Below are 26,119 nucleotides of genomic sequence, written 5' to 3'. Positions count from 1 at the left end.
TATGGCAAGGCATCGGGTGCTAAAGTTAATATAGAGAAGACTGAAATAATGTTTGTTGGGGATATCAATGTAAACGGGTGTGAGATTCCATTCAAGAGCGCAAAGGATTTTATTAAAGTGCTGGGAGTAAACATTGGTGTAAAGGAGAAAGAGGCAAAAGATATAACTTGGACTGGGATCCTTAATAAAGTCAAGCTAACGTTGAATTTCTGGAAAAATAGAAAACTAAAGTTACAAGGGAAAGTAATTGTTGCAAATGCTTTGGTATTATCCAAATTTGTGTATGTTTTGGGAGTCCTGGACATGCCGGAGTGGGTCCTAAATGAATTGAATAATGTGGTGTCAAATTTTATTTGGGATGGTAAAGGAGTGAGAATATCTCAGAAAACATTGATTGCTGACTATGTGGATGGAGGTTTAAAACTTGTAGATTTAGATGTCAAAAGAAAAGCTATTAGGATAAAAACAGTAAAGAAATATTTGTATGACAGTGAAGATTATGGCTGGAAACACTTCTTTAGAGTCTACTTAGAGGAGAGTGGTGGTTGTGAGGATAATGGTTTATTGATGGGGCTTAAAAGGGCAATGTTTGAAAAGGTACCAGATTTTTATAAAGAGGTGCTAAATGCATGGGCAGAGTTGTTGCCTAATGTATATTATGAATGTGGACATATTGACCTGATTATGAATCAACCTATATTTCTGAATGAGAAAATCAAGAACAAAGAAAAAGTTTTGTATAATAAAGTATTTATGAGTGCAGGTCTACGGCAAATAAAAGATTATACATATGAGGTAATTCCAGGGTTTTTACCTGGGGAAGCTATTTTGACATAATCAATGAATGGGATGAAGAGGTGGGAAGGGGAACAGTGAATAATATGTATGACAAGATAAAGAATAGTATACCAAGAGCATGGGTTGATTTAATAAATAGTGAAGTTGAAAGAGAAGATTTATTTGTATTTCCTAATTTGTTCATTGGTAGCAGTAAGAAGAAAGTACATTTATCTAGTATACCAGTGAAAAGATTGTATAGAATAATGGTAGGAAAAGTGTGTAGAAGGCCGGCTGCTGAGAAATTTTGGAAAGTAGTTTTTCCGGAATTGGATGAAAAAAAGATATGGGGAAATTTAAATGTAAAATATAATAGTAAGGAGTGTGAAAATAATGATTTCAAACTAAGACATAATAGAATATTTACAAAGGTGGTGCTAAAGAAAATTAATTGTGAGATAGAAAGGGAATGCGACGTATGTGGACGTTTCCCGGAAACTCTTATGCATTTGTTTATAGAATGTGAGGATTTAAAATATTTTTTTGTAAAGTTAAGGAAATGTTATGTAGAAACTGGGGGGAGATTTCGTGAAAAAGTATGCGTGGGAGGAACTTTTGTTATTTGGAGTGTCTGGTAAATGTGAGGGTGCTAATGTGTGTTTGTTGAATATGGTTTTGAGTTTTGTGAGGTATGCTATTTTTTGTAGGAGGAATTATGTTTCTTTTGACAGAAAGAGGGTTCAGGTGTGGAGTATCTTTATAGCACTGTTCAGTAAACACATAGATATGTTGTTTAATTATGGGATGGAACATTTTGATGAGTCTTTTGTTGAAGGGAGTGGGTTAATTTCACGAGAGGAGAGTGGAGGTATCACTTATAATTTTTGAAAGCACTGTTTTGATATTTTCTTTGTTGATAATTTGATAGGGGGTGAATTGTTCACCTGCCTCTGTTAGTCTAGTGTCTTCTGTATTGTTCTCTGTGGATTGTACTGTAAACAGTAGATTGTACTGTAAATATTGTAAAAAAAAACATTTTTGATAATAAAAAAAAAAAAAAAAAATCACGTTCGCTTTACACGCGAAAGGTCCTCGGTTCGAAACCGGGCGGAAACAGTGCTCTTTGACACGTACAGTACTTTTAAAAGAGAATAGTTATTTTCATAAATGCCTAAATTTGGAAATTTCAACACGTGCCATGAATATCTGTAAAATTCGGTTTACTCATTGCAGATAATTGTTGAAGCAGTTTCTGTAGTGTAGCGGTTATCACGTTCGCTTAACACGCGAAAGGTCCTCGGTTTTTAACCGGGCGGAAACAGCGCTCTTTGACAGAGCAGTAGGTACTGTACTTTCAACAAAGAATTGTTATTTTCATAAATTCTGTATTTTGGAAATTCGAATACGTGCCATGAATATCTGTAAAATTCGGTTTACTCCTTGCAGCTAAATGTAGCAGCAGTTTCTGTAGTGTAGTGGTTATCACGTTAGCTTTACACGTGAAAGGTCCTCAGTTTGAAACCGGGAGGAAACACTGCTCTTTGACATGTGCAGTAGGTACTGTACTATTAACAGACAATAGTTATTTTCATAAATTCCTAATTTTGGAAATTTTAACACGTGCCATGAATATCTGTAAAATTCGGTTTACTCCTTGCAGATAATTGTTGAAGAAGATTCTGTAGTGTAGTGGTTATCACGTTTGCTTAATACGCGAAAGGTCCTCGGTTCGAACCCGGGCGGAAACAGAGCTCTTTCACACGTGCAGTAGGTACTGTACTTTCAACAAAGAGTTGTTATTTTCATAAATTCTGTATTTTGGAAATTCGAATACGTGCCCTGAATATCTGTAAAATTCGGTTTACTTCTAGCAGGAAAATCAAGCCGCAGTTTCTGTAGTGTAGTGGTTATCACGTTCGCTTTACACGCGAAAGGTCCTCGGTTCGAAACCGGGCGGAAACAGTGCTCTTTGACACGTACAGTACTTTTAAAAGAGAATAGTTATTTTCATAAATGCCTAAATTTGGAAATTTCAACACGTGCCATGAATATCTGTAAAATTCGGTTTACTCCTTGCAGATAATTGTTGAAGCAGTTTCTGTAGTGTAGCGGTTATCACGTTCGCTTAACACGCGAAAGGTCCTCGGTTTTTAACCGGGCGGAAACAGAGCTCTTTGACAAGAGCAGTAGGTACTGTACTTTCAACAAAGAATTGTTATTTTCATAAATTCTGTATTTTGGAAATTCGAATACGTGCCATGAATATCTGTAAAATTCGGTTTACTCCTTGCAGCTAAATGTAGCAGCAGTTTCTGTAGTGTAGTGGTTATCACGTTCGCTTTACACGTGAAAGGTCCTCAGTTTGAAACCGGGAGGAAACAGTGCTCTTTGACATGTGCAGTAGGTACTGTACTATTAACAGAGAATAGTTATTTTCATAAATTCCTAATTTTGGAAATTTGAACACGTGCCATGAATATCTGTAAAATTCGGTTTACTCCTTGCAGATAATTGTTGAAGCAGTTTCTGTAGTGTAGTGGTTATCACGTTCGCTTAACACGCGAAAGGTCCTCGGTTCGAAACCGGGCGGAAACAGAGCTCTTTGACACGTGCAGTAGGTACTGTACTTTCAACAAAGAATTGTTATTTTCATGAATTCTGTATTTTGGAAATTCGAATACGTGCCATGAATATCTGTAAAATTCGGTTTACTCCTCGCAGGTAAATGTAGCAGCATTTTCTGTAGTGTAGTGGTTATCACGTTTGTTCACACGCGAAAGGTCACTGGTTCGAAACCAGGCGGAAACAACGCTCATCGACACATTCAAGAAGTACCATAGTGTTAACAAAGAATTTCATTAATCCCTTATTTTGGAAATTCGAATACGTGCCATGAATATTTTTAAAATTCGGTTTACTCCTTGCAGCTAATTGTAGCAGTAGTTTCTGTGGTGTAGTGGTTATCACGTTCGCTTCACACGCGAAATGTCCCTGGTTCGAAACTGGGCGGAAACAACGCTCATTGACACATTCTGTAGTACCATAGTGGTAACAGAAAATTTCATGAATTCTTTATTTTGGAAATTCCAATACGTGCCATGAATATTTTTAAAATTCGGTTTACTCCTTGCAGAAAAATCAAGCAGCAGTTTCTGTAGTGTAGTGGTTATCACGTTAGCTTTACACGTGAAAGGTCCTCAGTTTGAAACCGGGAGGAAACACTGCTCTTTGACATGTGCAGTAGGTACTGTACTATTAACAGACAATAGTTATTTTCATAAATTCCTAATTTTGGAAATTTGAACACGTGCCATGAATATCTGTAAAATTCGGTTTACTCCTTGCAGATAATTGTTGAAGAAGATTCTGTAGTGTAGTGGTTATCACGTTTGCTTAATACGCGAAAGGTCCTCGGTTCGAACCCGGGCGGAAACAGAGCTCTTTGACACGTGCAGTAGGTACTGTACTTTCAACAAAGAGTTGTTATTTTCATAAATTCTGCATTTTGGAAATTCGAATACGTGCCCTGAATATCTGTAAAATTCGGTTTACTTCTAGCAGGAAAATCAAGCAGCAGTTTCTGTAGTGTAGTGGTTATCACGTTCGCTTTACACGCGAAAGGTCCTCGGTTCGAAACCGGGCGGAAACAGTGCTCTTTGACACGTACAGTACTTTTAAAAGAGAATAGTTATTTTCATAAATGCCTAAATTTGGAAATTTCAACACGTGCCATGAATATCTGTAAAATTCGGTTTACTCCTTGCAGATAATTGTTGAAGCAGTTTCTGTAGTGTAGCGGTTATCACGTTCGCTTAACACGCGAAAGGTCCTCGGTTTTTAACCGGGCGGAAACAGAGCTCTTTGACAAGAGCAGTAGGTACTGTACTTTCAACAAAGAATTGTTATTTTCATAAATTCTGTATTTTGGAAATTCGAATACGTGCCATGAATATCTGTAAAATTCGGTTTACTCCTTGCAGCTAAATGTAGCAGCAGTTTCTGTAGTGTAGTGGTTATCACGTTCGCTTTACACGTGAAAGGTCCTCAGTTTGAAACCGGGAGGAAACAGTGCTCTTTGACATGTGCAGTAGGTACTGTACTATTAACAGAGAATAGTTATTTTCATAAATGCCTAATTTTGGAAATTTGAACACGTGCCATGAATATCTGTAAAATTCGGTTTACTCCTTGCAGATAATTGTTGAAGCAGTTTCTGTAGTGTAGCGGTTATCACGTTCGCTTAACACGCGAAAGGTCCTCGGTTCGAAACCGGGCGGAAACAGAGCTCTTTGACACGTGCAGTAGGTACTGTACTTTCAACAAAGAATTGTTATTTTCATGAATTCTGTATTTTGGAAATTCGAATACGTGCCATGAATATCTGTAAAATTCGGTTTACTCCTCGCAGGTAAATGTAGCAGCATTTTCTGTAGTGTAGTGGTTATCACGTTTGTTCACACGCGAAAGGTCACTGGTTCGAAACCAGGCGGAAACAACGCTCATCGACACATTCAAGAAGTACCATAGTGTTAACAAAGAATTTCATTAATCCCTTATTTTGGAAATTCGAATACGTGCCATGAATATTTTTAAAATTCGGTTTACTCCTTGCAGCTAATTGTAGCAGTAGTTTCTGTGGTGTAGTGGTTATCACGTTCGCTTCACACGCGAAATGTCCCTGCTTCGAAACCGGGCGGAAACAACGCTCATTGACACATTCTGTAGTACCATAGTGGTAACAGAAAATTTCATGAATTCTTTATTTTGGAAATTCCAATACGTGCCATGAATATTTTTAAAATTCGGTTTACTCCTTGCAGAAAAATCAAGCAGCAGTTTCTGTAGTGTAGTGGTTATCACGTTAGCTTTACACGTGAAAGGTCCTCAGTTTGAAACCGGGCGGAAACACTGCTCTTTGACATGTGCAGTAGGTACTGTACTATTAACAGACAATAGTTATTTTCATAAATTCCTAATTTTGGAAATTTGAACACGTGCCATGAATATCTGTAAAATTCGGTTTACTCCTTGCAGATAATTGTTGAAGAAGATTCTCTAGTGTAGTGGTTATCACGTTTGCTTAATACGCGAAAGGTCCTCGGTTCGAACCCGGGCGGAAACAGAGCTCTTTGACACGTGCAGTAGGTACTGTACTTTCAACAAAGAGTTGTTATTTTCATAAATTCTGTATTTTGGAAATTCGAATACGTGCCCTGAATATCTGTAAAATTCGGTTTACTTCTAGCAGGAAAATCAAGCAGCAGTTTCTGTAGTGTAGTGGTTATCACGTTCGCTTTACACGCGAAAGGTCCTCGGTTCGAAACCGGGCGGAAACAGTGCTCTTTGACACGTACAGTACTTTTAAAAGAGAATAGTTATTTTCATAAATGCCTAAATTTGGAAATTTCAACACGTGCCATGAATATCTGTAAAATTCGGTTTACTCCTTGCAGATAATTGTTGAAGCAGTTTCTGTAGTGTAGCGGTTATCACGTTCGCTTAACACGCGAAAGGTCCTCGGTTTTTAACCGGGCGGAAACAGAGCTCTTTGACAAGAGCAGTAGGTACTGTACTTTCAACAAAGAATTGTTATTTTCATAAATTCTGTATTTTGGAAATTCGAATACGTGCCATGAATATCTGTAAAATTCGGTTTACTCCTTGCAGCTAAATGTAGCAGCAGTTTCTGTAGTGTAGTGGTTATCACGTTCGCTTTACACGTGAAAGGTCCTCAGTTTGAAACCGGGAGGAAACAGTGCTCTTTGACATGTGCAGTAGGTACTGTACTATTAACAGAGAATAGTTATTTTCATAAATGCCTAATTTTGGAAATTTGAACACGTGCCATGAATATCTGTAAAATTCGGTTTACTCCTTGCAGATAATTGTTGAAGCAGTTTCTGTAGTGTAGCGGTTATCACGTTCGCTTAACACGCGAAAGGTCCTCGGTTCGAAACCGGGCGGAAACAGAGCTCTTTGACACGTGCAGTAGGTACTGTACTTTCAACAAAGAATTGTTATTTTCATGAATTCTGTATTTTGGAAATTCGAATACGTGCCATGAATATCTGTAAAATTCGGTTTACTCCTCGCAGGTAAATGTAGCAGCATTTTCTGTAGTGTAGTGGTTATCACGTTTGTTCACACGCGAAAGGTCACTGGTTCGAAACCAGGCGGAAACAACGCTCATCGACACATTCAAGAAGTACCATAGTGTTAACAAAGAATTTCATTAATCCCTTATTTTGGAAATTCGAATACGTGCCATGAATATTTTTAAAATTCGGTTTACTCCTTGCAGCTAATTGTAGCAGTAGTTTCTGTGGTGTAGTGGTTATCACGTTCGCTTCACACGCCCCTTTTTGGAGTTTCAGGAAGTGGAAGAGAAGCAGGCGTCTGAGTGCTTGAGAGAGAATATCGTTTTTTTTGGAGGTCTAGTTGACTTATAAGTTTGAAAGTTTGTGAGTGACTGTAGTGAAGTTTCTGTGAAACGTTTTTGCTATTGTCCCCCATCAGCGTGAGCTGTTTGGGGGATATTGCTTAAAATAACCGGACGGACAACATGGCTTCGACATCAAGAATACAAACGACGACGAGAAAGGACAACAGTGAAATCAGAATGTTAAACGAAGAACTGAAAAAAGAACATATGAGAAGGAACTGACGGTGAACGTGGAAATAAGTGGAGAAGGGAAAATAACAACGATGGAATTGCTGAGAGGAATAAAGGAAGTTTGCGGAACAATACTGGGATGTCGAATGAAAGACGGGAATAAGTACGAAGTAACAATGTCTCATGTAAATGGAAAAGAAAGACTAATAGACGGGCTAAAGATAAAGAACTGTCAAATCATGGCTAAAGAACTAGGGAACGATGAGCTGGTGGTGTCCTTTTTGAACTTGCCCGCATACATTACGGATGAGGAGATAGAAGAGAAACTAAAAGGCTGGAAGGTGAAGGCGACCACGCCAATCAAGAGGAGGATGTGGCCAGGAACGGACATTGTAGATGGGACAAGATTTTGCAAGGTAAAGTTTACAGACAATGTGCAATCCTTGCCATATTCTACAAAATTTAACACTGTCGAGGGATTTGAATATTTTCGTGTAATCCACGACAATCAAGTGAAGGTATGTAGATTATGTATTCAGCCGGGGCACATACTTAAGGAATGTCCGGAATTCACATGCCACAAATGTAGTGAACAAGGGCATTATGCCAGAGAATGTCGGAACATAGGAAATGTGTGCAAAATGTGTGACAGACCTAAAGTTAGATGTAGCTGTAATAAGGGAGAAAATCACTTACTTTTGCAAACAATGGACCTCACGTCTGAGGAAGAGGGGAGTGTGCCTATGGAGAGGGAGGATGAGAGTGACATGGAGAGTGTGACTCCAGAGACAGTGGCAGATAAGCTTGAAGAGCCTGTAATGTCTCCTGGCAAAGCACGAGACGCCGTTTTAGTCTCTGCTGCTGACAAGGTGGAACAGCAGCACATGATGGGTGAAAGACATACACAGGTAGAGATGGTGCAAGGTGCTTCTCAGGTGCCTGAGCCAGCTTTAAGCCTGTGTAAAAATTACACCAAAGAGTGGGCTGGGTCCACTGAAGTCACGGGCACTGTTAAAGCGCACTTTTCAAAAGGCTTCCCCGCCGCTCCCCCAAAAATCCAAATAAAGAGACGGATGATGAAATAGATAGTGAGGATCTTCAGTTGTTTGTAAAAAATAAGAGGTCATTGTCGAAAACCAGGGAGATGATGGGTTTTGGAAAAAAGAAAAAGTAGGATTTTTAAGGACTTGTTTGGCTCTGATTATACTTCTGCACACATTCATAATGATTACAGTCGCATCCCTAAATGGTAACAGTTTGAGAAACATGAGCAAATTTGAGCAGGTATTAGTGTCTGTTAAGGCAGACATGTTGTGTTTTCAAGAGACCAATTGGACAGACTCCAAAATGCAGGAGATTAAGAGTAAATGGTCAGATTTAATTTTTTGTAGTCATGGAGGGGATAAAACATGTGGTGTGGCTATTTTGATAAAAAATGATGTGGTGCAAAATGTAAAAGAAATATATGCTGACAATGATGGCAGACTTATTGTAATTGAATTTGAAGTTCAAAATGTAGTTTTTCGTTTAATTAATGTTTATGCTTCAAACATTGAATCTGAAAGGAGAGAAATGTTTCACAAATTAAAAACACTGTGCTCAGAAAACTGTATACTGATAGGAGATTTTAATGTGAGGTGTAGTAGAATGGATGCCTCTAGTTGTGCTAAATTCAGATATGACTCTTCTAGAAATGCATTATGGAAACTTATGAATGAGGAGAATCTAGTAGATATATGGAGGGCTGAAAATCCAAACAGAAGAGTATTCTCTAGAAGGCAGGTGGTTCTAAAGGAATTAAAACAAAGCAGAATTGATTTATGTCTAGCAAAACAAGAATTGGTGCAGAATGTTAAGAAGGTGTCATATACCTTTACAGCATATAGTGATCATGCAGTAATGTCATTTCAAATGGGTTTTGGTGTGGAGAGGAGAGGGGGAGGTGTCTGGTGTTTAAATGCCAGTCTGTTAAAGGAGGAAGGATATAGAAATGAAATTGTTGAATGTATTAATGATGAAATGTCTAATGTACTGTTAAAAGAGAATGTGTGTTTATGGTGGGAGGAAGTGAAAGTAAAAGTAAAAAATAGGAGTATTAGGTACGCAAAAAATCATAACCGTTTAGATAAGCAGAAAGAAATAATGCTTAGGAATAGGATGTTGCATGAACTTGAAAAGGCTGATACGGATCCAGACTATGATGTTGTGAATTATTTGAAAATCCATGCAGAGCTGGGTCGTTATGAAAAAATAAATGTTTGGGTGCTATTGTTAGGAGCAGGGCACAGTACGCTTTGGAGGGAGAGAAATGTACATCCTTTTTTTGGGTCTGGAAAAAGAAAACAAACTAAGAGTTACATTGTAGAGTTGGAAGATGAAAGAGGTGTAAAGGTAAACGATTTTGTTGGGATCTTAGAGACAGTTGAAACCTTTTACAGAAATCTTTACAAAAAGAATGATGTAGATAAAGTGTGTGTTGTAAAAGTGTTGGATACAATTAGTGCCAAAGTATCGCAGGCAGATAGAATGATGTGTGATGAAGAGATTTCGATTATGGAAATCAAGGAAGCAATTGTTAGCACGCAAGGTAATAAAAGTCCGGGTTTGGATGGTTTAACAAATGAGTTCTATAAAGTCTTTGTAGATATTTTGGCACCCATTTTAGTGAGGGTGTTTCATTATATGGAAGAGAATAAGGAAATCCCTGAGTCTATGTCAACTGGAATGTTAACGATCTTATTCAAAAATAGGGGCAGTAGATTAAAGTTAGAAAATTATAGGCCTATTAGCCTTCTAAATTCGGATTATAAGATACTGACTAAAGTGTTAGCGAATAGGATGAAAAAGGTGATTGGGAGTATTATTGAATCAACACAAGCCTACGGCATACCTGGAAGAGATATTTCAGATGTAATTTGTACAATTAGGGATGTTGTTAATCAAATGAAAAATGAAGGTGGTATAGTTTTAAGTTTGGACTTTAACAAAGCTTTCGATAGAGTGGAGCACAGCTTTTTATTACAGACTTTGGAGAGGTTTGGGTTTGGGCCAAAGTTTGTATCTTGGATCAACCTGTTGTATAGTGGGGCTAAAAGTTGTGTTAAATGTAACGGAGTGTTAACAGATACTTTCCCTGTGGAGAGGTCAGTAAGGCAGGGCTGTCCTTTGTCAGCTCTGCTGTACAGTGTTTCTACAGAACCGTTAGCTACATTGATAAATAGTAATAAAGAAGTAAGGGGTGTTGGAATCCCAGGTGGTGGTGTCAGTGTTGTACATCAGTACGCTGATGACACTACTTGTACTGTGAAGGATATAGAAAGTATTGGAAGCATTATGGGGATCATAGATATATATGGCAAGGCATCGGGTGCTAAAGTTAATATAGAGAAGACTGAAATAATGTTTGTTGGGGATATCAATGTAAACGGGTGTGAGATTCCATTCAAGAGCGCAAAGGATTTTATTAAAGTGCTGGGAGTAAACATTGGTGTAAAGGAGAAAGAGGCAAAAGATATAACTTGGACTGGGATCCTTAATAAAGTCAAGCTAACGTTGAATTTCTGGAAAAATAGAAAACTAAAGTTACAAGGGAAAGTAATTGTTGCAAATGCTTTGGTATTATCCAAATTTGTGTATGTTTTGGGAGTCCTGGACATGCCGGAGTGGGTCCTAAATGAATTGAATAATGTGGTGTCAAATTTTATATGGGATGGTAAAGGAGTGAGAATATCTCAGAAAACATTGATTGCTGACTATGTGGATGGAGGTTTAAAACTTGTAGATTTAGGTGTCAAAAGAAAAGCTATTAGGATAAAAACAGTAAAGAAATATTTGTATGACAGTGAAGATTATGGCTGGAAACACTTCTTTAGAGTCTACTTAGAGGAGAGTGGTGGTTGTGAGGATAATGGTTTATTGATGGGGCTTAAAAGGGCAATGTTTGAAAAGGTACCAGATTTTTATAAAGAGGTGCTAAATGCATGGGCAGAGTTGTTGCCTAATGTATATTATGAATGTGGACATATTGACCTGATTATGAATCAACCTATATTTCTGAATGAGAAAATCAAGAACAAAGAAAAAGTTTTGTATAATAAAGTATTTATGAGTGCAGGTCTACGGCAAATAAAAGATTATACATATGAGGTAATTCCAGGGTTTTTACCTGGGGAAGCTATTTTTGACATAATCAATGAATGGGATGAAGAGGTGGGAAGGGGAACAGTGAATAATATGTATGACAAGATAAAGAATAGTATACCAAGAGCATGGGTTGATTTAATAAATAGTGAAGTTGAAAGAGAAGATTTATTTGTATTTCCTAATTTGTTCATTGGTAGCAGTAAGAAGAAAGTACATTTATCTAGTATACCAGTGAAAAGATTGTATAGAATAATGGTAGGAAAAGTGTGTAGAAGGCCGGCTGCTGAGAAATTTTGGAAAGTAGTTTTTCCGGAATTGGATGAAAAAAAGATATGGGGAAATTTAAATGTAAAATATAATAGTAAGGAGTGTGAAAATAATGATTTCAAACTAAGACATAATAGAATATTTACAAAGGTGGTGCTAAAGAAAATTAATTGTGAGATAGAAAGGGAATGCGACGTATGTGGACGTTTCCCGGAAACTCTTATGCATTTGTTTATAGAATGTGAGGATTTAAAATATTTTTTTGTAAAGTTAAGGAAATGTTATGTAGAAACTGGGGGGAGATTTCGTGAAAAAGTATGCGTGGGAGGAACTTTTGTTATTTGGAGTGTCTGGTAAATGTGAGGGTGCTAATGTGTGTTTGTTGAATATGGTTTTGAGTTTTGTGAGGTATGCTATTTTTTGTAGGAGGAATTATGTTTCTTTTGACAGAAAGAGGGTTCAGGTGTGGAGTATCTTTATAGCACTGTTCAGTAAACACATAGATATGTTGTTTAATTATGGGATGGAACATTTTGATGAGTCTTTTGTTGAAGGTAGTGGGTTAATTTCACGAGAGGAGAGTGGAGGTATCACTTATAATTTTTGAAAGCACTGTTTTGATATTTTCTTTGTTTAATTTGATAGGGGGTGAATTGTTCACCTGCCTCTGTTAGTCTAGTGTCTTCTGTATTGTTCTCTGTGGATTGTACTGTAAACAGTAGATTGTACTGTAAATATTGTAAACAAACATTTTTGATAATAAAAAAAAAAAACCAAAAAAAAATAATCACGTTCGCTTAACACGCGAAAGGTCATCGGTTCGAAACCGGGCGGAAACAGAGCTCTTTGACACGTGCAGTAGGTACTGTACTTTCAACAAAGAATTGTTATTTTCATGAATTCTGTATTTTGGAAATTCGAATACGTGCCATGAATATCTGTAAAATTCGGTTTACTCCTTGCAGCTAATTGAAGCAGCAGTTTCTGTAGTGTAGTGGTTATCACGTTCGCTTTACACACGAAAGGTCTTCGGTTTGAAACCGGGAGGAAACAGTGCTCTTTGACACATGCAGTAGGTACTCTACTTTAAACAGAGAATAGTTATTTTCATAAATGCATTATTTTGGAAATTCGAATACGTGCCATGAATATCTTATATTTATATTTCCCTCACTAACTTTAAACATCAGCTATCTGAGCAGCTAACCGATCGCTGCAGCTGTACATAGGCCATCTGTAAATAGCCCACCCAATCTACCTACCTCATCCCCATATTGTTTTTATTTACTTTCTGCTCTTTTGCACACCAGTATTTGTACTTGCACATCATCATCTGCTCATCTGTCACTCCAGTGTTAATTTGCTAAATTGTAATTACCTCACTACCATGGCCTATTTATTACCTTACCTCCTCATGCCATTTGCACACACTGAATATAGACTTTCTTTTTTTCTATTGTGTTATTGACTGTACGCTTGTTTATTCCATTTGTAACTCTATGTTGTTGTTTGTGTCGCACTGCTTTGCTTTATCTTGGCCAGGTTGCAGTTCTCAATGAGAACTTGTTCTCCACTAGCTTACCTGGTTAAATAAAGGTGAAATAAAATAAAATAAGAAACATTTTTATCTTTCCCAGAACGGGGATGTAGCTCAGTGGTAGAGCGCATGCTTTGCATGTATGAGGTCCTGGGTTCAATCCCCAGCATCTCCATTTAAAATTATTGCATTGACCCAACTCCTACTTTACAGAATGTTGTAATTCTAAGCAGGAAACAGAGACGTGCTAAATAATTTGGTTTTGTAATCTGAAGAACATCCCTTCAATCCCTGTTCGTACAATTATAGAACAGAAGTGGCATGATTGCCATCTTTTATGGCGTCATTTTCAAAAACTGAAGTTCATGGGTTCGATCCCAGTCTGTACCTGGTTTAAGAATTGCTGCTATCATTTCCTTGTAGTTTCAATGGAGTGGTGTATATAAAAAGTACATTGTATTGATATTGCATTTTATCTGCAAATGAAATGGGATGGAAGCTCAGAGGGGGAGTGCATGCAAAATATGTATGAGGTCCTCGGTTCAATCCCAAGATTCTCCACTGAGTTTATTTGTGTGCCAAATTCACATTTACACAACTACTACTTTCCTGAATGTTGATATATAATTCAGAGTGTAGAGTGGCATGGTGGCCAAGTGGTAAGGTGTTGGTCTTGTAAACCGAAGATTATGGGTTCAAATCCCTTCTGTGCCTTTATGAAAGACATCTGATGTCATGGACCTGTGCATTAATTGGAGGACTTTGCAGAAAATCAAGTTGTATCAATATTGCAGCACAGCTATTATAGTAAGTGGATGAATCTCTATGGTAGAGCCAGTACTTTACATGAATGCGGTCCAACGTTAATCCCCAACTTCTCTGTTGAGTGTAATTAGTTGTTAAATTAGCTTTTGCACAACTCCCACTTTCCAGAATGTTGACATTCTAAGAAGGAAATAGATATGCTAAATCATCTGTTTCTGTAAACTGAAGCACATGGGTTCAATCCTTGTTTGACGTTTATGGAAGATAGCTGATATTATGGAAATGTACTTTCATTAGAACAGTGTAAAGAAAAGGTAAATTGTATTGATATGACCGCTGCGACCTGTATGCTCTAGTCGGCTGGCCCTCGCTACCTATTCGTCACCAGACCCACTGGCTCCAGGTCATCTATAAGTCTATGCTAGGTAAAGCTCCGCCTTATCTCAACTCACTGGTCACGATAAAAACACCCACCCGTAGCACTCGCTCCAGCAGATATATCTCACTGGTCATCCCCAAAGCCAACACCTCCTTTGGCTGCCTTTCCTTCCAGTTCTCTGCTGCCAATGACTGGAACGAATTGCAAAAATCGCTGAACCTGGACACTTATATTTCCCTCACTAACTTCTTAATCAGCTATCTGAGCAGCTAACCGATCGCTGCAGCTGTACATAGGCCATCTGTAAATAGCCCACCCAATCTACCTACCTCATCCCCATATTGTTTTTATTTACTTTCTGCTCTTTTGCACACCAGTATTTGTACTTGCACATCATCATCTGCTCATCTGTCACTCCAGTGTTAATTTGCTAAATTGTAATTACCTCACTACCATGGCCTATTTATTACCTTACCTCCTCATGCCATTTGCACACACTGAATATAGACTTTCTTTTTTTCTATTGTGTTATTGACTGTACGCTTGTTTATTCCATTTGTAACTCTATGTTGTTGTTTGTGTCGCACTGCTTTGCTTTATCTTGGCCAGGTTGCAGTTCTCAATGAGAACTTGTTCTCCACTAGCTTACTTGGTTAAATAAAGGTGAAATAAAATAAAATAAGAAACATTTTTAATCTTTCCCAGAACGGGGATGTAGCTCAGTGGTAGAGCGCATGCTTCGCATGTATGAGGTCCTGGGTTCAATCCCCAGCTTCTCCATTTAAAATTACTGCATTGACCCAACTCCTACTTTACAGAATGTTGTAATTCTAAGCAGGAAACAGAGACGTGCTAAATAATTTGTTTTTGTAATCTGAAGAACATTCCTTCAATCCCTGTTCGTACAATTATAGAACAGAAGTGGCATGATTGCCATCTTTTATGGCGTCATTTTCAAAAACTGAAGTTTATGGGTTCGATCCCAGTCTGTACCTGGTTTAAGAATTGCTGCTATCATTTCCTTGTAGTTTCAATGGAGTGGTGTATATAAAAAGTACATTGTATTGATATTGCATTTTATCTGCAAATGAAATGGGATGGAAGCTCAGAGGGGGAGTGCATGCAAAATATGGATGAGGTCCTCGGTTCAATCCCAAGATTCTCCACTGAGTTTATTTGTGTGCCAAATTCACATTTACACAACTACTACTTTCCTGAATGTTGAGATATAATTCAGAACGTAGAGTGGCATGGTGGCCAAGTGGTAAGGTGTTGGTCTTGTAAACCGAAGATCATGGGTTCAAATCCCTTCTGTGCCTTTATGAAAGACATCTGATATCATGGACCTGTGCATTAATTGGAGGACTTTGCAGAAAATCAAGTTGTATCATTATGGCAACTCAGCTATTATAGTAAGGGGATGAATCTCTATGGTAGAGCCAGTACTTTACATGAATGCGGTCCAACGTTAATCCCCAACTTCTCTGTTGAGTGTAATTAGTTGTTAAATTAGGTTTTGCACAACTCCCACTTTCCAGAATGTTGACATTCTAAGAAGGAAATAGATATGCTAAATCATCTGTTTCTGTAAACTGAAGCACATGGGTTCAATCCTTGTTTGACGTTTATGGAAGATAGCTGATATTATGGAAATGTACTTTCATTAGAACAGTGTAAAGAAAAGGTAAATTGTATTGATATGACCGCTGCGACCTGTATGCTCTAGTCGGCTGGCCCTCGCTACCTATTCGTCACCAGACCCACTGGCTCCAGGTCATCTATAAGTCTATGCTAGGTAAAGCTCCGCCTTATCTCAACTCACTGGTCACGATAAAAACACCCACCCGTAGCACTCGCTCCAGCAGATATATCTCACTGGTCATCCCCAAAGCCAACACCTCCTTTGGCTGCCTTTCCTTCCAGTTCTCTGCTGCCAATGACTGGAACGAATTGCAAAAATCGCTGAACCTGGACACTTATATTTCCCTCACTAACTTTAAACATCAGCTATCTGAGCAGCTAACCGATCGCTGCAGCTGTACATAGGCCATCTGTAAATAGCCCACCCAATCTACCTACCTCATCCCCATATTGTTTTTATTTACTTTCTGCTCTTTTGCACACCAGTATTTGTACTTGCACATCATCATCTGCTCATCTGTCACTCCAGTGTTAATTTGCTAAATTGTAATTACCTCACTACCATGGCCTATTTATTACCTTACCTCCTCATGCCATTTGCACACACTGAATATAGACTTTCTTTTTTCTATTGTGTTATTGACTGTACGCTTGTTTATTCCATTTGTAACTCTATGTTGTTGTTTGTGTCGCACTGCTTTGCTTTATCTTGGCCAGGTTGCAGTTCTCAATGAGAACTTGTTCTCCACTAGCTTACCTGGTTAAATAAAGGTGAAATAAAATAAAATAAGAAACATTTTTAATCTTTCCCAGAACGGGGATGTAGCTCAGTGGTAGAGCGCATGCTTCGCATGTATGAGGTCCTGGGTTCAATGCCCAGCATCTCCATTTAAAATTATTGCATTGACCCAACCAACTCCTACTTTACAGAATGTTGTAATTCTAAGCAGGAAACAGAGATGTGCTAAATAATTTGGTTTTGTAATCTGAAGAACATTCCTTCAATCCCTGGTCGTACAATTATAGAACAGAAGTGGCATGATTGCCATCTTTTATGGCGTCATTTTCAAAAACTGAAGTTTATGGGTTTGATCCCAGTCTGTACCTGGTTTAAGAATTGCTGCTATCATTTCCTTGTAGTTTCAATGGATTGGTGTATATAAAAAGTACATTGTATTGATATTGCATTTTATCTGCAAATGAAATGGGATGGAAGCTCAGAGGGGGAGTGCATGCAAAATATGTATGAGGTCCTCGGTTCAATCCCAAGATTCTCCACTGAGTTTATTTGTTTGCCAAATTCACATTTACACAACTACTACTTTCCTGAATGTTGAGATATAATTCAGAACGTAGAGTGGCATGGTGGCCAAGTGGTAAGGTGTTGGTCTTGTAAACCGAAGATCATGGGTTCAAATCCCTTCCGTGCCATTATGAAAGACATCTGATATCATAGACCTGTGCTTTACTTGGAGGACTTTGCAGAAAATCAAGTTGTATCATTATGGCAACTCAGCTATTATAGTCAGGGGATGAATCTCTATGGTAGAGCCAGTACTTTACATGAATGCAGTCCAACGTTAATCCCCAACTTCTCTGTTGAGTGTAATTAGTTGTTAAATTAGCTTTTGCACAACTCCCACTTTCCAGAATGTTGACATTCTAAGAAGGAAATAGATATGCTAAATCATCTGTTTCTGTAAACTGAAGCACATGGGTTCAATCCTTGTTTGACGTTTATGGAAGATAGCTGATATTATGGAAATGTACTTTCATTAGAACAGTGTAAAGAAAAGGTGAATTGTATTGATATGACCGCTGCGACCTGTATGCTCTAGTCGGCTGGCCCTCGCTACCTATTCGTCACCAGACCCACTGGCTCCAGGTCATCTATAAGTCTATGCTAGGTAAAGCTCCGCCTTATCTCAACTCACTGGTCACGATAAAAACACCCACCCGTAGCACTCGCTCCAGCAGATATATCTCACTGGTCATCCCCAAAGCCAACACCTCCTTTGGCTGCCTTTCCTTCCAGTTCTCTGCTGCCAATGACTGGAACGAATTGCAAAAATCGCTGAACCTGGACACTTATATTTCCCTCACTAACTTTAAACATCAGCTATCTGAGCAGCTAACCGATCGCTGCAGCTGTACATAGGCCATCTGTAAATAGCCCACCCAATCTACCTACCTCATCCCCATATTGTTTTTATTTACTTTCTGCTCTTTTGCACACCAGTATTTGTACTTTCACATCATCATCTGCTCATCTATCACTCCAGTGTTAATTTGCTAAATTGTAATTACCTCACTACCATGGCCTATTTATTGCCTTACCTCCTCACGCCATTTGCACACACTGAATATAGACTTTCTTTTTTTCTATTGTGTTATTGACTGTACGCTTGTTTATTCCATTTGTAACTCTATGTTGTTGTTTGTGTCGCACTGCTTTGCTTTATCTTGGCCAGGTTGCAGTTCTCAATGAGAACTTGTTCTCCACTAGCTTACCTGGTTAAATAAAGGTGAAATAAAATAAAATAAGAAACATTTTTATCTCTCCCAGAAAGGGGATGTAGCTCAGTGGTAGAGCGCATGCTTCGCATGTATGAGGTCCTGGGTTCAATCCCCAGCTTCTCCATTTAAAATTATTGCATTGACCCAACTCCTACTTTACAGAATGTTGTAATTCTAAGCAGGAAACAGAGATGTGCTAAATAATTTGGTTTTGTAATCTGAAGAACATTCCTTCAATCCCTGTTCGTACAATTATAGAACAGAAGTGGCATGATTGCCATCTTTTATGGCGTCATTTTCAAAAACTGAAGTTTATGGGTTCGATCCCAGTCTGTACCTGGTTTAAGAATTGCTGCTATCATTTCCTTGTAGTTTCAATGGAGTGGTGTATATAAAAAGTACATTGTATTGATATTGCATTTTATCTGCAAATGAAATGGGATGGAAGCTCAGAGGGGGAGTGCATGCAAAATATGTATGAGGTCCTCGGTTCAATCCCAAGATTCTCCACTGAGTTTATTTGTGTGCCAAATTCACATTTACACAACTACTACTTTCCTGAATGTTGAGATATAATTCAGAACGTAGAGTGGCATGGTGGCCAAGTGGTAAGGTGTTGGTCTTGTAAACCGAAGATCATGGGTTCAAATCCCTTCTGTGCCATTATGAAAGACATCTGATATCATGGACCTGTGCATTAATTGGAGGACTTTGCAGAAAATCAATTTGTATCATTATGGCAACTCAGCTATTATAGTAAGGGGATGAATCTCTATGGTAGAGCCAGTACTTTACATGAATGCGGTCCAACGTTAATCCCCAACTTCTCTGTTGAGTGTAATTAGTTGTTAAATTAGCTTTTGCACAACTCCCACTTTCCAGAATGTTGACATTCTAAGAAGGAAATAGATATGCTAAATCATCTGTTTCTGTAAACTGAAGCACATGGGTTCAATCCTTGTTTGACGTTTATGGAAGATAGCTGATATTATAGAAATGTACTTTCATTAGAACAGTGTAAAGAAAAGGTAAATTTTATTGATATGACCACTGCGACCTGTATGCTCTAGTCGGCTGGCCCTCGCTACCTATTCGTCACCAGACCCACTGGCTCCAGGTCATCTATAAGTCTATGCTTGGTAAAGCTCCGCCTTATCTCAACTCACTGGTCACGATAAAAACACCCACCAGTAGCACTCGCTCCAGCAGATATATCTCACTGGTCATCCCCAAAGCCAACACCTCCTTTGGCTGCCTTTCCTTCCAGTTCTCTGCTGCCAATGACTGGAACGAATTGCAAAAATCGCTGAACCTGGACACTTATATTTCCCTCACTAACTTTAAACATCAGCTATCTGAGCAGCTAACCGATCGCTGCAGCTGTACATAGGCCATCTGTAAATAGCCCACCCAATCTACCTACCTCATCCCCATATTGTTTTTATTTACTTTCTGCTCTTTTGCACACCAGTATTTGTACTTGCACATCATCATCTGCTCATCTATCACTCCAGTGTTAATTTGCTAAATTGTAATTACATCACTACCATGGCCTATTTATTACCTTACCTCCTCATGCCATTTGCACACACTGAATATAGACTTTCTTTTTTTCTATTGTGTTATTGACTGTACGCTTGTTTATTCCATTTGTAACTCTATGTTGTTGTTTGTGTCGCACTGCTTTGCTTTATCTTGGCCAGGTTGCAGTTCTCAATGAGAACTTGTTCGCCACTAGCTTACCTGGTTAAATAAAGGTGAAATAAAATAAAATAAGATACATTTTTAATGTTTCCCAGAACGGGGATGTAGCTCAGTGGTAGAGCGCATCCTTCGCATGTATGAGGTCCTGGGTTCAATCCCCAGCATCTCCATTTAAAATTATTGCATTGACCCAACTCCTACTTTACAGAATGTTGTAATTCTAAGCAGGAAACAGAGACGTGCTAAATAATTTGGTTTTGTAATCTGAAGAACATTCCTTCAATCCCTGTTCGTACAATTATAGAACAGAAGTGGCATGATTGCCATGTTTTATGGCGTCATTTTCAAAAACTGAAGTTTATGGGTTCGATCCCAGTCTGTACCTGGTTTAAGAATTGCTGCTATCATTTCCTTGTAGTTTCAATGGAGTGGTGTATATAAAAAGTACAATGTATTGATATTGCATTTTATCTGCAAATGAAATGGGATGGAAGCTCAGAGGGGGAGTGCATGCAAAATATGTATGAGGTCCTCGGTTCAATCCCAAGATTCTCCACTGAGTTTATTTGTGTGCCAAATTCACATTTACACAACTACTACTTTCCAGAATGTTGATATATCATTAACAGCGTAGAGTGGCATGGTGGCCAAGTGGTAAGGCGTTGGTCTTGTAAACTGAAGATCATGGGTTCAAATCCCTTCTGTGCCTTTATGAAAGACATCTGATATCATAGACCTGTGCTTTACTTGGAGGACTTTGCAGAAAATCAAGTTGTATCAATATTGCAACACAGCTATTATAGTAAGGGGATGAATCTCTATGCTAGAGCCAGTATTTTACATGAATGCGGTCCAACGTTAATCCCCAACTTCTCTGTTGAGTGTAATTAGTTGTTAAATTAGCTTTTGCACAACTCCCACTTTCCAGAATGTTGACATTCTAAGAAGGAAATAGATATGCTAAATCATCTGTTTCTGTAAACTGAAGCACATGGGTTCAATCCTTGTTTGACGTTTATGGAAGATAGCTGATATTATGGAAATGTACTTTCATTAGAACAGTGTAAAGAAAAGGTAAATTGTATTGATATGACCGCTGCGACCTGTATGCTCTAGTCGGCTGGCCCTCGCTACCTATTCGTCACCAGACCCACTGGCTCCAGGTCATCTATAAGTCTATGCTAGGTAAAGCTCCGCCTTATCTCAACTCACTGGTCACGATAAAAACACCCACCCGTAGCACTCGCTCCAGCAGATATATCTCACTGGTCATCCCCAAAGCCAACACCTCCTTTGGCTGCCTTTCCTTCCAGTTCTCTGCTGCCAATGACTGGAACGAATTGCAAAAATCGCTGAACCTGGACACTTATATTTCCCTCACTAACTTTAAACATCAGCTATCTGAGCAGCTAACCGATCGCTGCAGCTGTACATAGGCCATCTGTAAATAGCCCACCCAATCTACCTACCTCATCCCCATATTGTTTTTATTTACTTTCTGCTCTTTTGCACACCAGTATTTGTACTTGCACATCATCATCTGCTCATCTATCACTCCAGTGTTAATTTGCTAAATTGTAATTACCTCACTACCATGGCCTATTTATTACCTTACCTCCTCATGCCATTTGCACACACTGAATATAGACTTTCTTTTTTTCTATTGTGTTATTGACTGTACGCTTGTTTATTCCATTTGTAACTCTATGTTGTTGTTTGTGTCGCACTGCTTTGCTTTATCTTGGCCAGGTTGCAGTTCTCAATGAGAACTTGTTCTCCACTAGTTTACCTGGTTAAATAAAGGTGAAATAAAATAAAATAAGAAACATTTTTTCTCTCTACCAGAACGGGGATGTAGCTCAGTGGTAGAGCGCATGCTTCGCATGTATGAGGTCTTGGATTCAATCCCCAGCATCTCCATTTAAAATTACTGCATTGACCCAACCAACTCCTACATTACAGAATGTTGTAATTCTAAGCAGGAAACAGAGATGTGCTAAATAATTTGGTCTTGTAATCTGAAGAACATTCCTTCAATCCCTGTTCGTACAATTATAGAACAGAAGTGGCATGATTGCCATCTTTTATGGCGTCATTTTCAAAAACTGAAGTTTATGGGTTCGATCCCAGTCTGTACCTGGTTTAAGAATTGCTGCTATCATTTCCTTGTAGTTTCAATGGAGTGGTGTATATAAAAAGTACATTGTATTGATATTGCATTTTATCTGCAAATGAAATGGGATGGAAGCTCAGAGGGGGAGTGCATGCAAAATATGTATGAGGTCCTCGGTTCAATCCCAAGATTCTCCACTGAGTTTATTTGTGTGCCAAATTCACATTTACACAACTACTACTTTCCTGAATGTTGATATATAATACAGAGCGTAGAGTGGCATGGTGGCCAAGTGGTAAGGCGTTGGTCTTGTAAACCGAAGATCATGGGTTCAAATCCCTTCTGTGCCTTTATGAAAGACATCTGATATCATGGACCTGTGCATTACTTGGAGGACTTTGCAGAAAATCAAGTTGTATCAATATTGCAACTCAGCTATTATAGTAAGGGGATGAATCTCTATGCTAGAGCCAGTACTTTACATGAATGCGGTCCAACGTTAATCCCCAACTTCTCTGTTGAGTGTAATTAGTTGTTAAATTAGCTTTTGCACAACTCCCACTTTCCAGAATGTTGACATTCTAAGAAGGAAATAGATATGCTAAATCATCTGTTTCTGTAAACTGAAGCACATGGGTTCATCCTTGTTTGACGTTTATGGAAGATAGCTGATATTATGGAAATGTACTTTCATTAGAACAGTGTAAAGAAAAGGTAAATTGTATTGATATGACCACTGCGACCTGTATGCTCTAGTCGGCTGGCCCTCGCTACCTATTCGTCACCAGACCCACTGGCTCCAGGTCATCTATAAGTCTATGCTAGGTAAAGCTCCGCCTTATCTCAACTCACTGGTCACGATAAAAACACCCACCCGTAGCACTCGCTCCAGCAGATATATCTCACTGGTCATCCCCAAAGCCAACACCTCCTTTGGCTGCCTTTCCTTCCAGTTCTCTGCTGCCAATGACTGGAACGAATTGCAAAAATCGCTGAACCTGGACACTTATATTTCCCTCACTAACTTTAAACATCAGCTATCTGAGCAGCTAACCGATCGCTGCAGCTGTACATAGGCCATCTGTAAATAGCCCACCCAATCTACCTACCTCATCCCCATATTGTTTTTATTTACTTTCTGCTCTTTTGCACACCAGTATTTGTACTTGCACATCATCATCTGCTCATCTGTCACTCCAGTGTTAATTTGCTAAATTGTAATTACCTCACTACCATGGCCTATTTATTACCTTACCTCCTCATGCCATTTGCACACACTGAATATAGACTTTCTTTTTTTCTATTGTGTTATTGACTGTACGCTTGTTTATTCCATTTGTAACTCTATGTTGTTGTTTGTGTCGCACTGCTTTGCTTTATCTTGGCCAGGTTGCAGTTCTCAATGAGAACTTGTTCTCCACTAGCTTACCTGGTTAAATAAAGGTGAAATAAAATAAAATAAGATACATTTTTATCTCTCCAAGAACGGGGATGTAGCTCAGTGGTAGAGCGCATGCTTCGCATGTATGAGGTCCTGGGTTCAATCCCCAGCTTCTCCATTTAAAATTACTGCATTGACCCAACTCCTACTTTACAGAATGTTGTAATTCTAAGCAGGAAACAGAGACGTGCTAAATAATTTGGTTTTGTAATCTGAAGAACATTCCTTCAATCCCTGTTCGTACAATTATAGAACAGAAGTGGCATGATTGCCATCTTTTATGGCGTCATTTTCAAAAACTGAAGTTTATGGGTTCGATCCCAGTCTGTACCTGGTTTAAGAATTGCTGCTATCATTTCCTTGTAGTTTCAATGGAGTGGTGTATATAAAAAGTACATTGTATTGATATTGCATTTTATCTGCAAATGAAATGGGATGGAAGCTCAGAGGGGAGTGCATGCAAAATATGTATGAGGTCCTCGGTTCAATCCCAAGATTCTCCACTGAGTTTATTTGTGTGCCAAATTCACATTTACACAACTACTACTTTCCTGAATGTTGATATATAATTCAGAACGTAGAGTGGCATGGTGGCCAAGTGGTAAGCTGTTGCTCTTGTAAACTGAAGATCATGGGTTCAAATCCCTTCTGTGCCTTTATGAAAGACATCTGATATCATGGACCTGTGCATTAATTGGAGGACTTTGCAGAAAATCAAGTTGTATCATTATTGCAACTCAGCTATTATAGTAAGGGGATGAATCTCTATGGTAGAGCCAGTACTTTACATGAATGCGGTCCAACGTTAATCCCCAACTTCTCTGTTGAGTGTAATTAGTTGTTAAATTAGCTTTTGCACAACTCCCACTTTCCAGAATGTTGACATTCTAAGAAGGAAATAGATATGCTAAATCATCTGTTTCTGTAAACTGAAGCACATGGGTTCAATCCTTGTTTGACGTTTATGGAAGATAGCTGATATTATGGAAATGTACTTTCATTAGAACAGTGTAAAGAAAAGGTAAATTGTATTGATATGACCACTGCGACCTGTATGCTCTAGTCGGCTGGCCCTCGCTACCTATTCGTCACCAGACCCACTGGCTCCAGGGCATCTATAAGTCTATGCTAGGTAAAGCTCCGCCTTATCTCAACTCACTGGTCATGATAAAAACACCCACCCGTAGCACTCGCTCCAGCAGATATATCTCACTGGTCATCCCCAAAGCCAACACCTCCTTTGGCTGCCTTTCCTTCCAGTTCTCTGCTGCCAATGACTGGAACGAATTGCAAAAATCGCTGAACCTGGACACTTATATTTCCCTCACTAACTTTAAACATCAGCTATCTGAGCAGCTAACCGATCGCTGCAGCTGTACATAGGCCATCTGTAAATAGCCCACCCAATCTACCTACCTCATCCCCATATTGTTTTTATTTACTTTCTGCTCTTTTGCACACCAGTATTTGTACTTGCACATCATCATCTGCTCATCTGTCACTCCAGTGTTAATTTGCTAAATTGTAATTACCTCACTACCATGGCCTATTTATTACCTTACCTCCTCATGCCATTTGCACACACTGAATATAGACTTTCTTTTTTTCTATTGTGTTATTGACTGTACGCTTGTTTATTCCATTTGTAACTCTATGTTGTTGTTTGTGTCGCACTGCTTTGCTTTATCTTGGCCAGGTTGCAGTTCTCAATGAGAACTTGTTCTCCACTAGCTTACCTGGTTAAATAAAGGTGAAATAAAATAAAATAAGAAACATTTTTAATCTTTCCCAGAACGGGGATGTAGCTCAGTGGTAGAGCGCATGCTTCGCATGTATGAGGTCCTGGGTTCAATCCCCAGCATCTCCATTTAAAATTATTGCATTGACCCAACTCCTACTTTACAGAATGTTGTAATTCTAAGCAGGAAACAGAGATGTGCTAAATAATTTGGTTTTGTAATCTGAAGAACATTCCTTCAATCCCTGTTCGTACAATTATAGAACAGAAGTGGCATGATTGCCATCTTTTATGGCGTCATTTTCAAAAACTGAAGTTCATGGGTTCGATCCCAGTCTGTACCTGGTTTAAGAATTGCTGCTATCATTTCCTTGTAGTTTCAATGGAGTGGTGTATATAAAAGTACATTGTATTGATATTGCATTTTATCTGCAAATGAAATGGGATGGAAGCTCAGAGGGGGAGTGCATGCAAAATATGGATG

At 38.7% G+C, this 26,119-nt stretch overlaps 1 protein-coding gene and 25 non-coding genes across 26 annotated transcripts in view; all 26 read left to right on the top strand.

Annotated features, from left to right (window-relative positions):
* The first annotated feature begins 2,452 nt into the window (after positions 1-2,452).
* Positions 2,453-2,525, top strand: trnai-aau (transfer RNA isoleucine (anticodon AAU)). The gene has a single exon. It is a non-coding gene; the product is annotated as a tRNA-Ile (tRNA).
* A 141-nt stretch (positions 2,526-2,666) lies between these two features.
* trnav-uac (transfer RNA valine (anticodon UAC)) lies at positions 2,667-2,739 on the top strand. The gene has a single exon. It is a non-coding gene; the product is annotated as a tRNA-Val (tRNA).
* Positions 2,740-3,299: 560 nt separating this feature from the next.
* Positions 3,300-3,372, top strand: trnav-aac (transfer RNA valine (anticodon AAC)). Its single transcript has one exon. It is a non-coding gene; the product is annotated as a tRNA-Val (tRNA).
* A 347-nt stretch (positions 3,373-3,719) lies between these two features.
* trnav-cac (transfer RNA valine (anticodon CAC)) lies at positions 3,720-3,792 on the top strand. Its single transcript has one exon. It is a non-coding gene; the product is annotated as a tRNA-Val (tRNA).
* A 347-nt stretch (positions 3,793-4,139) lies between these two features.
* On the top strand, positions 4,140-4,212 carry trnai-aau (transfer RNA isoleucine (anticodon AAU)). Its single transcript has one exon. It is a non-coding gene; the product is annotated as a tRNA-Ile (tRNA).
* A 141-nt stretch (positions 4,213-4,353) lies between these two features.
* On the top strand, positions 4,354-4,426 carry trnav-uac (transfer RNA valine (anticodon UAC)). The gene has a single exon. It is a non-coding gene; the product is annotated as a tRNA-Val (tRNA).
* A 560-nt stretch (positions 4,427-4,986) lies between these two features.
* Positions 4,987-5,059, top strand: trnav-aac (transfer RNA valine (anticodon AAC)). Its single transcript has one exon. It is a non-coding gene; the product is annotated as a tRNA-Val (tRNA).
* Positions 5,060-5,406: 347 nt separating this feature from the next.
* Positions 5,407-5,479, top strand: trnav-cac (transfer RNA valine (anticodon CAC)). Its single transcript has one exon. It is a non-coding gene; the product is annotated as a tRNA-Val (tRNA).
* Positions 5,480-5,826: 347 nt separating this feature from the next.
* On the top strand, positions 5,827-5,899 carry trnai-aau (transfer RNA isoleucine (anticodon AAU)). Its single transcript has one exon. It is a non-coding gene; the product is annotated as a tRNA-Ile (tRNA).
* A 141-nt stretch (positions 5,900-6,040) lies between these two features.
* trnav-uac (transfer RNA valine (anticodon UAC)) lies at positions 6,041-6,113 on the top strand. Its single transcript has one exon. It is a non-coding gene; the product is annotated as a tRNA-Val (tRNA).
* Positions 6,114-6,673: 560 nt separating this feature from the next.
* On the top strand, positions 6,674-6,746 carry trnav-aac (transfer RNA valine (anticodon AAC)). The gene has a single exon. It is a non-coding gene; the product is annotated as a tRNA-Val (tRNA).
* A 27-nt stretch (positions 6,747-6,773) lies between these two features.
* The window catches only part of LOC106596433 (uncharacterized), a 74,152-nt gene continuing 54,806 nt past the window's right edge, over positions 6,774-26,119 (top strand). Inside the window, exon 1 of the mRNA XM_045713543.1 lies at positions 6,774-7,806. Within this exon, the coding sequence (XP_045569499.1) occupies positions 7,483-7,806 (324 nt within the window). The 5' untranslated portion in view covers positions 6,774-7,482. The remainder of the gene's footprint in view (positions 7,807-26,119) is intronic.
* trnaa-ugc (transfer RNA alanine (anticodon UGC)) lies at positions 13,441-13,512 on the top strand. The gene has a single exon. It is a non-coding gene; the product is annotated as a tRNA-Ala (tRNA).
* Positions 13,980-14,051, top strand: trnat-ugu (transfer RNA threonine (anticodon UGU)). Its single transcript has one exon. It is a non-coding gene; the product is annotated as a tRNA-Thr (tRNA).
* Positions 15,190-15,261, top strand: trnaa-cgc (transfer RNA alanine (anticodon CGC)). Its single transcript has one exon. It is a non-coding gene; the product is annotated as a tRNA-Ala (tRNA).
* Positions 15,729-15,800, top strand: trnat-ugu (transfer RNA threonine (anticodon UGU)). Its single transcript has one exon. It is a non-coding gene; the product is annotated as a tRNA-Thr (tRNA).
* On the top strand, positions 16,939-17,010 carry trnaa-cgc (transfer RNA alanine (anticodon CGC)). Its single transcript has one exon. It is a non-coding gene; the product is annotated as a tRNA-Ala (tRNA).
* On the top strand, positions 17,482-17,553 carry trnat-ugu (transfer RNA threonine (anticodon UGU)). The gene has a single exon. It is a non-coding gene; the product is annotated as a tRNA-Thr (tRNA).
* trnaa-cgc (transfer RNA alanine (anticodon CGC)) lies at positions 18,692-18,763 on the top strand. Its single transcript has one exon. It is a non-coding gene; the product is annotated as a tRNA-Ala (tRNA).
* On the top strand, positions 19,231-19,302 carry trnat-ugu (transfer RNA threonine (anticodon UGU)). The gene has a single exon. It is a non-coding gene; the product is annotated as a tRNA-Thr (tRNA).
* Positions 20,442-20,513, top strand: trnaa-cgc (transfer RNA alanine (anticodon CGC)). Its single transcript has one exon. It is a non-coding gene; the product is annotated as a tRNA-Ala (tRNA).
* trnat-ugu (transfer RNA threonine (anticodon UGU)) lies at positions 20,981-21,052 on the top strand. The gene has a single exon. It is a non-coding gene; the product is annotated as a tRNA-Thr (tRNA).
* Positions 22,192-22,263, top strand: trnaa-cgc (transfer RNA alanine (anticodon CGC)). The gene has a single exon. It is a non-coding gene; the product is annotated as a tRNA-Ala (tRNA).
* Positions 22,735-22,806, top strand: trnat-ugu (transfer RNA threonine (anticodon UGU)). Its single transcript has one exon. It is a non-coding gene; the product is annotated as a tRNA-Thr (tRNA).
* Positions 23,944-24,015, top strand: trnaa-cgc (transfer RNA alanine (anticodon CGC)). The gene has a single exon. It is a non-coding gene; the product is annotated as a tRNA-Ala (tRNA).
* Positions 25,693-25,764, top strand: trnaa-cgc (transfer RNA alanine (anticodon CGC)). The gene has a single exon. It is a non-coding gene; the product is annotated as a tRNA-Ala (tRNA).

The sequence above is a fragment of the Salmo salar genome, unplaced genomic scaffold, assembly GCF_905237065.1.
Source record: "Salmo salar unplaced genomic scaffold, Ssal_v3.1, whole genome shotgun sequence".
Lineage (NCBI taxonomy): Eukaryota > Metazoa > Chordata > Actinopteri > Salmoniformes > Salmonidae > Salmo > Salmo salar.
The sequence above is the reverse complement of the archived record's forward strand: the minus strand, read 5'-3'. Positions and strand labels throughout refer to the sequence as shown.